Below are 9,334 nucleotides of genomic sequence, written 5' to 3' on the forward strand. Positions count from 1 at the left end.
TTGAATTAAGGGTCTGAATACTTACGTGAATATTATGTTTCATATTTTTTATACATTTGCAAAAATAAAATGACTAAATCTGTTATGGGGTATTGTAGATTGATGAGGGGGGGGGGGCCCTATTTCATATTTTTTAGAATAAGGATAAGGGTCTGAATACTTTCTGAAAACGTTCCTAATGCACCATACCTAGGCTGCCAGCATATGGTTGGGCACATTTTTCATGGCATTACTTGAATGTTTTATTCATTTGGAAAATGCACAATTACATGATCTGAGAATAGGACTCTTTTTATTTGGACATAGACATCTAAAATGTTCAATCTTGTTTGACTCTTTAAAATTGACCTGGGTGTTGACACTTCGTTGCCCCATTAGTATGGAATTAGTAAACACAGAATTGCATTTTAAAACGGTTCTGGTCGCATCGATATAATCACACAAAGGGCCGCTACAACAATGAATCTACTGGATCCCAGCAGACCACACATGGAGGCCTCGCCACGGCTGTTTTCTCCGGTCTGTGTCAGCTGCCTGGAGAGACCTACATGCCCCTTTAGGAGCCTGTCTGAACACACATCCCCTGTTTCACGGAAACACAATTTGCGTCCATTATACAGTGTTATAGACTGCATCTACAAAACTCTCCTTGTTGACTAAAACGCAAGGACCCCCCACACACACACACAAAAAACAACATTGGACAGAAAAAAGTATAATCTTGACACAACACGCTTTTTAAAGAGTTAGGCTGAAGACAAAATAGAAAGAGAGTGATGGAGATGTGAGGTTTGCTAGAATTGGATTAGTTTAAATTCTGTTAGGTAGATGAACCTATAAGAAAACAAACAAAGTCAATTCTAAGTAGGCTATAGACCACCCAGATTCAAAGTGAGACAGAGATTAGTCTAGCTACCAGTTGATCACGCCCCGGGTTCAGACATTCAAGCAGACAGCATTTGTTGGGCTGGCCAAGTCATTTGGTGCATGGCATGTCTTATCGGCGCTAGCCTAGCCTACAGTAGCTGGGGACCAACAGTCAGCCAGTCAGGAGGAGAGTGGGGGTTCCTTGGGACCCAGTCATCAACGAGGGAGAAGGTAGACTTCATTCTCAGTAGCTACCACTATGAGTAGAGTATGCTAGAGTAGAAGACCGTTGACATTCACTGTAAAGGAAACAAGTGTCTGCTTTTGTTGGTATTTCGAGGGTGGTAAAAACTTGCCTTTATTTGTTAATTAGATGAAGCAGTCCGATAATAGCCAGTGTGGAAGTGTAGACATGTTTGATAACTCACAGTATCCATATAACTGCTTCAACTATGACGGAGATGGATACCCTTCCTGCAGCACTGATGAAGACAAGAAGATGTGTCGACCTGCTTACAGGTAGAATTCTTATGATTAATATAGGCTTATGAATTTATAATATAATTATCAAGTATTGTTATTAGCATTATTCATGATCTAAGCTATTATAAATTATGTATTAAAATATTACTTTATGTTTAGTTAGTTTTAATGTGTAAAAAAGTACTAAAGAAATTACAATTATTTTGGTATTTTATAGACCATAATATAAATCCCAAAGGAATGTAATGCAACACATTAAAAACATTTTACTGGGTTAGTTTAATTTCTGTTGAAGAGATGAACCTATAAGAAACAAAACAAAGTCAATTATAAGTAGGCTATAGACCAACCAGATTCTCAGTTTCCTTATTTTCTTAATTTCAAATAACCAAATATTGTTGTATTATTTGAATCAGAATGTGGTATTTCAACCAATATCCAAATTAAATTAGTATCATAATTAAGAATATTATTTTCCTTGAATATAATTTGAATCCGTTTTATCAATATATTCTTGGTCAGGGTTGGGTAGGTTACTTTCTAAATGTAATCTGTTACAGTTACTAGTTACCTGTCCCAAATTTGAATCAGTAATGTCACTTTTGGATTACCAAAATTCAGTAATGTAACCTGATTACTTTCAGGTACTTTTGGATTACTTTCCCCTTAAGAGGCATGTAAATCAGTTACTCTCCAACCATGTTCTTGTGAATTTCAATTTGAAAACCAACAAATAAATCATTTTACTTTTTGTAACTTTCTGTCTGCCCTTTCTCCTCAGTTACATAGCGTTGATAGCCATGGCCATCCAGCAGAGTCCAGAGCACCGGGTCACCCTGTCAGGGATCTATGAGTTCATCATGAAGCGCTTTCCCTACTACCGGTCAGGAGCTTCACATGTCTATTCAACAGACATTTTCTGGATACCTTCCACAAATTCAGTTTGACAGAGTAGTGTTTCCTTTATCCACTACAGGTCCAACCAGAGGGCATGGCAAAACTCCATACGACACAACCTCTCTCTCAACAGCTGCTTTGTTAAGGTAAGGGACATTTTATCACATGTTGTGTGATGATATTTGATCATTTGATTAAGAATCATTATCAGAGTAGAAATGTTATCACAATCTTCGATACAAGTTTCACTTGATATCAGTAAGAATAATATATAAGACTATAATATTTTATCCTCATTGATTAAATATTGTATGAAACTTACTTGTATTACAATAATAAGGTAACTGTAAAGACAGGCATACACGTTTACATACACACATACCAATCGACTGTATGAATTGTAAGCAAATACTTTTTTGCACACAATATCAGCAAAAATGGTAACAGACATAACACTGTTTCATTACAGTACTGTGTGTAGAATTCACATTTGAGCGTGATCTCAAAAATGACGGGTTTATTATTATTTTTTTCTTGGTGTGTTTTTAAATTTTCCCTCCAGGTTCCCCGCACAGAGGGAAATGAGAAGGGGAAAGGCAACTACTGGACCTTCGCCACCGGTTGTGAGTCCATGCTCGACCTCTTTGAGAACGGCAACTTTCGCCGTCGCCGGCGCCGACGCAACATGAAGATTGGTTTCAGAGAGCCTGGGGAGCCTTTCCTCCCAGTAAACAACAACAACAATAACAACATCAACAACCAACAAAGTGGCTCTACCAGGCGGACCGATCCTAACCCCAACCCGGACTCCTTCTGCTCCATCAGCCCTGCCTACAGACCAGGTCACCACAACCCCCTCAACCCAAACTGCCAGGGGAAACCAGAACCGGAAATTAAATTCAGTATTGACTACATCCTCTCCACCCCAGACCCCCCTCCGCCGGGCTTCAGACCCCCACATAGTGGTACAACAGAGCCCCACATACACGTTCTGGAGCCCCAACACCTCAACCTGCACTTCTGGACCCTGTGAGTGTCACAGTCTTGACTACAAAGAGAGCGAGACTACATCTGAAAGACTGGATGGTTTCTCCTCCATATCTGAATTATTAAATGAAGAGATCGAAAGACTGCCCTTTTGTGCAAGGGGATATTTTATTGACTTGTCCTGTGATTAAATAACATAGAGAGGTCAAGTATTGTGCTGTGGATCCTAGCTGATTATAGTAAATATACATTAGTCTACACTCAAAAGAAACTTGTACACTGTTCATAGTCTTGTCCCAAGGCATACATGTTTACATTACGCTTTATTCATAAAGTAGGACGTTCTGTTACGAAGGTCTGTGAAAATAATGATTCACCTATTTAATATCTATAATCTATATAATATCTTTTTAAGGACAGGATAATACAGATTATGCTGACTGTATGAGAAATCTGATCAAACTGAAGGGAGTGTGATATCATCATAAACTATTAAGATTAAAAGGTAATAATCTCTACAATGTTTTGGGTTAGTGAAAGTGTCAAAGCAATGAACAGGGTAAAGGGCACATGTCACATCTGGTACTCAGCCGCTTCAACCCTTGTTGTGATTGAAGGCAATTATCATGAGGTTGAATTCATCCAGGCTGAGCCCTCGCCAAACCTAATCTTTCCCAATGACCTTTTACATTCTCCTGAGACTGATATAGTCCATATTTAATCCAGGCACTCCATTAAAATACATTATATTCATATATTGTATGCAGGAGTTTAAACATGGGGTCTACTCTGCTAACATTTATTTCCCTGTTATGAGGAGGGATATCAATCATTGCCGGGTTTCTCTTGCTTGTTTGAAGGGACAATTTTCAATATAACCTTTATATTATGCCGTGACTACATCATTCAGGACAGGAGGGGGTTCAACAGAACACAACAACACTTAACATGAGTGGCATTTAATATAGCATTACACTTGCAAGGTGAGAACGAAATGTGACCCTAGTCAAATACACGAGGCCTGCCATAACACTGCCGCACCCCCCTCCCGACCACCCTGACGCAATTATAATTAAACACACCGGAATATGCCTCCTTGCGAATCCTGTGATCGATCAGTGATATTAACATTCATACCTGCTTGGCCCTCCAGCCAACGTCTAGCACCACCACTGTTATGGATCAGTAGGTTTCCATTAACGAAGCTGTTGATATAAGGTGGCGCTGTGGATGTAGGCCTATTTGGGTAAATTAACTTAGCATAAAGTGCTGCAAGGCTGGTCTGGGTCTGTGTTGAGAGACCAAAGAGAAAGAGCACAGGCAGGGGAAAAGTCGGTACACACATTATGTTGTCAATGAATCCTCCTATTATTGCTGTAGCTGCGGACTCAAGGGTTCTAGAACGGCGTCTATTACATTTATTAAACGTCTTTATTTCATGTTTGATTTATTTTTCTTGGGAAATGTTTTTTTATTAATCCAAACATTTTCGCAAAATATTTTTAAAGCATTTTGAGGCTGTCAACATTTTAAACCTTTATTTATGTCATATTGAGCAAAAAAAAACTGATTCTGCAGCTGGCCTATCTAGCAGAAATCACCCAGTTCTGCCTGCCTCCAGGACAAGACTCATCCCAATAAACGTCAACCTGCTGTGGGCTATGTTGCAGGTAGGTAATGTTGAAATGTGCAGCGCAGGGTAGATTGAGTGGAATAGGGAGAAGGAAATTGGGAAAGGAAAGATCTGCAACGTTAATAACATCTAAATCATAAACACAAGTAAGTCATTTAATCTACAGCGTTTATTATATAATTGGATTTTCATTCTTGGGAGTAATTTTCAACATGACTATGATCGTGAATCTCATTATAAATATGTGTGTTGTTGTTTATAAACAATACAGTGTATGTTTGTATATGGGGGAGGCTGTGTAATTTCTCCTTACTTGACTAACAACCATGATTTCTTTGAGCTGTGGTAGGAGGGGATTGGAGGGGGTGGGGTGCAGTTTGTTGTATGGGACTTGCTTATGTACCAGTCCTACAATGGAATGCAGATTGCTGGGTAATGATATCAGGCCTGCATCTAGCTAATGAAGATGGGTTGGAATAGCCTGAGAAGCCAGAAAGGACTCACATACATTTGAATCCATTCGAAGCCCCATTTACAGAACAAGTTAAAGGGCCAGGGGTAGATTCTGCGGGGTGGAATATGCCAGTTTTAAAATGGCTTTTAAATGTGTTTTGAATGAGAACATCAACACTGGATGTCAAATCAATGTCAGTTTAGATGTGTTTACAGTTAGATTTTATTTACTGTAGCTCCTTCAGGCCCCATATGCCTCCTGCCTCCTCATTTCCAATTCAGCCTGCCTCATTTCTCCTCCACCTCCAGTAACATGTATATTTGTTCCAGTCAGGAAGCCTGGCAGAGCTTACTATGAGTCCCAAATGACACCTTATTCCCTTAGTGTATGTCCCTAATGACACCCTATTCCCTATATAGTACAGTATTTATGAGCAGGACCTGTAGGGCTCTTCTCAAAAGTAGTGCACTATGTAGGGAATATGGTGCCATTTGGGAAGCAGCTTACTAAGACCATAGACAGAACACAATGTCTAATCCAATGTTTGATGGACCAATCTGAGACAGCCACTTGTTGTTGCTGAGTCAACGTCTTGTAAATCATCTTCAAGAATATTATGTGTGACAACATCTATAAGGGTACAGCAGACTGCTTTAAAAAGCTAGGGTTAGGGTTACATTATATTCACATTATATTATATTGTCCCATGTTTCAGTACTCACACATCACAGTCATGTCCTTTGGGTGAAAATACAATAATTAATATGCATTTATCATGAAATGATAGATGAGAAGACGGCAGACAATGAGATTAAAACGTTTCAGAATCAGACCTTGACTTTATTTAATAATTCCTTGCAATTTTAAAGACGGAATTACACAGCATGCACAATGTGTGTGTTATCATGACACAGCTCTGTGTTGCATGGAAGGCACATTGCACACCATGTACACACACATGCAATGCAACTACAATGCACCACAGCCCTGGTCAATACACACAAACGCACGCATGCCAGTCAGTCTCTCTCTCTCACACACACACACACACACACACACACACACACACACACACACACACACACACACACACACACACACACACACACACACACACACACACACACACACACACACACACACCAGTCAATTTTGCTGCTTTGCTATGAGTGTACGGGCTGATTGACGGTTGTTAGTCCTAGTCCCTTCCAGCGCTGCTTGCACATGGCCATTTGCCTTCTCACACCCAGTTTGACCAGTAGGAGCTGCTCACAGCTTAGAATGTGAACTGTGATTGTCATGTTTCCATTGAAACTGAAGAGAGAGGAAGAGAAGAACATCATTAATCCTGTCTGTTTTACACCGCTACTGCATTCAGTGGGTTCTACCACAGATAAAAGGTTATCAGTATCTTTGATACTACTATGTACTGCAAAGATCCATGGTCCCATGTAAACAACCACTAGAAAAGGGGAGGGCAAGAGACCATTGACATTAATAGAGGCTGGGCGACTGTAAGACCACTTGTTAATTCATGTTGTTGTGTAAGTCGGCCTATGCCAGGGTTCCCCAACTGGCGGCTTGCGGGCCAAATTTGGCCTGTGGGTGGTTTTATTTGGCCCCCCAAGTTTTCTGAACAAAAACTAAAAACATTTTTATCTTTAATTTAACATTATATATATATATATACAGTGCCTTGCGAAAGTATTCGGCCCCCTTGAACTTTGCGACCTTTTGCCACATTTCAGGCTTCAAACATAAAGATATAAAACTGTATTTTTTTTGTGAAGAATCAACAACAAGTGGGACACAATCTTGAAGTGGAACGACATTTATTGGATATTTCAAACTTTTTTAACAAATCAAAAACTGAAAAATTGGGCGTGCAAAATTATTCAGCCCCCTTAAGTTAATACTTTGTAGCGCCACCTTTTGCTGCGATTACAGCTGTAAGTCGCTTGGGGTATGTCTCTATCAGTTTTGCACATCGAGAGACTGACATTTTTCCCATTCCTCCTTGCAAAACAGCTCGAGCTCAGTGAGGTTGGATGGAGAGCATTTGTGAACAGCAGTTTTCAGTTCTTTCCACAGATTCTCGATTGGATTCAGGTCTGGACTTTGACTTGGCCATTCTAACACCTGGATATGTTTATTTTTGAACCATTCCATTGTAGATTTTGCTTTATGTTTTGGATCATTGTCTTGTTGGAAGACAAATCTCCGTCCCAGTCTCAGGTCTTTTGCAGACTCCATCAGGTTTTCTTCCAGAATGGTCCTGTATTTGGCTCCATCCATCTTCCCATCAATTTTAACCATCTTCCCTGTCCCGGCTGAAGAAAAGCAGGCCCAAACCATGATGCTGCCACCACCATGTTTGACAGTGGGGATGGTGTGTTCAGGGTGATGCGCTGTGTTGCTTTTATGCCAAACATAACGTTTTGCATTGTTGCCAAAAAGTTCAATTTTGGTTTCATCTGACCAGAGCACCTTCTTCCACATGTTTGGTGTGTCTCCCAGGTGGCTTGTGGCAAACTTTAAACAACATTTTTTATGGATATCTTTAAGAAATGGCTTTCATCTTGCCACTCTTCCATAAAGGCCAGATTTGTGCAATATATGACTGATTGTTGTCCTATGGACAGAGTCTCCCACCTCAGCTGTAGATCTCTGCAGTTCATCCAGAGTGATCAGGGCCTCTTGGCTGCATCTCTGATCAGTCTTCTCCTTGTATGAGCTAGATTTGCAGTGGTCTGATACTCCTTCCATTTCAATATTATCGCTTGCACAGTGCTCCTTGGGATGTTTAAAGCTTGGGAAATCTTTTTGTATCCAAATCCGGCTTTAAACTTCTTCACAACAGTATCTCAGGACCTGCCTGGTGTGTTCCTTGTTCTTCATGATGCTCTCTGCGCTTTTAACGGACCTCTGAGACTATCACAGTGCAGGTGCATTTATACGGAGACTTGATTACACACAGGTGGATTGTATTTATCATCATTAGTCATTTAGGTCAACATTGGATCATTCAGAGATCCTCACTGAACTTCTGGAGAGAGTTTGCTGCACTGAAAGTAAAGGAGCTGAATAATTTTGCACGCCCAATTTTTCAGTTTTGATTTGTTAAAAAAGTTTGAAATATCCAATAAATGTCGTTCCACTTCATGATTGTGTCCCACTTATTGTTGATTCTTCACAAAGAAATACAGTTTTATATCTTTATGTTTGAAGCCTGAAATGTGGCAAAAGGTCGCAAAGTTCAAGGGGGCCGAATACTTTCGCAAGGCGCTGTATATCATCTTCAAATAATATTTTTGCGGGACTCTCCTTGCGAATGATTTTGCCGAAGATTGTATCAATATGTTCATTGTTGGACATAAAACACTGCAAAAACACCAGGAAATCAGCTCCAAGTGATTTTAATTTAACCTCCGAGAGTCGATTGACGCTTCAATCTAAGTTACATCACAAAGAAATCCAAATAAAATGTGTCAGTTTAAGCTAGAGTTTAGTTGTTTTTTTTGCATTGGATGCATCTCAATCCACTGCATCTGCCAGTGTCACACTTGGCAAAACTAGAGCGGTCTTTGTGAGACCATGAGACATCCTGAAATCGGTCTTCTCACGTAAACATCTGTAGCGTACGAATGGTTTAACATACAAACTAAACTACCACCAGGCAATGGAAATGGGAGACTCTCACAAAAACGATGGTGTTCTCCATTTGCTCTACGACCCCCACAAGTGTCACGGGATATCCATATCCGACCCCCACAAGTGTCACGGGATATCCATATCCGACCCCCACAAGTGTCACGGGATATCCATATCCGACCCCCACAAGTGTCACGGGATATCCATATCCGACCCCCACAAGTGTCACGGGATATCCATATCCGACCCCCACAAGTGTCACGGGATATCCATATCCGACCCCCACAAGTGTCACGGGATATCCATATCCGACCCCCACAAGTGTCACGGTATATCCATATCCGACCCCCACAAGTGTCACG

At 40.4% G+C, this 9,334-nt stretch overlaps 1 protein-coding gene across 1 annotated transcript; it reads left to right on the plus strand.

Annotated features, from left to right (window-relative positions):
* Positions 1–975: 975 nt before the first annotated feature.
* On the plus strand, positions 976–4,673 carry LOC118396813 (forkhead box protein L3-like). Its single transcript, XM_035791229.2, has 4 exons — positions 976–1,386; positions 2,132–2,233; positions 2,327–2,393; positions 2,810–4,673. Exons 1-4 carry the CDS (start codon positions 1,241–1,243, stop codon positions 3,278–3,280), a joined length of 786 nt encoding a protein of 261 aa, XP_035647122.1. The 5' UTR covers positions 976–1,240; the 3' UTR covers positions 3,281–4,673.
* The last annotated feature ends 4,661 nt before the right edge of the window (positions 4,674–9,334 follow it).

The sequence above is a fragment of the Oncorhynchus keta genome, chromosome 2, assembly GCF_023373465.1.
Source record: "Oncorhynchus keta strain PuntledgeMale-10-30-2019 chromosome 2, Oket_V2, whole genome shotgun sequence".
Lineage (NCBI taxonomy): Eukaryota > Metazoa > Chordata > Actinopteri > Salmoniformes > Salmonidae > Oncorhynchus > Oncorhynchus keta.

Coding starts and splice junctions, on each gene's coding strand:
- LOC118396813 (XM_035791229.2), top strand. CDS start 1,241: ATGAAGCAGTCCGATAATAGCCAGTGTGGAAGTGTAGACATGTTTGAT. Junction 1,387..2,131: donor ATGTGTCGACCTGCTTACAG/GTAGAATTCTTA, acceptor CTTTCTCCTCAG/TTACATAGCGTTGATAGCCA. Junction 2,394..2,809: donor TCAACAGCTGCTTTGTTAAG/GTAAGGGACATT, acceptor TTTTCCCTCCAG/GTTCCCCGCACAGAGGGAAA.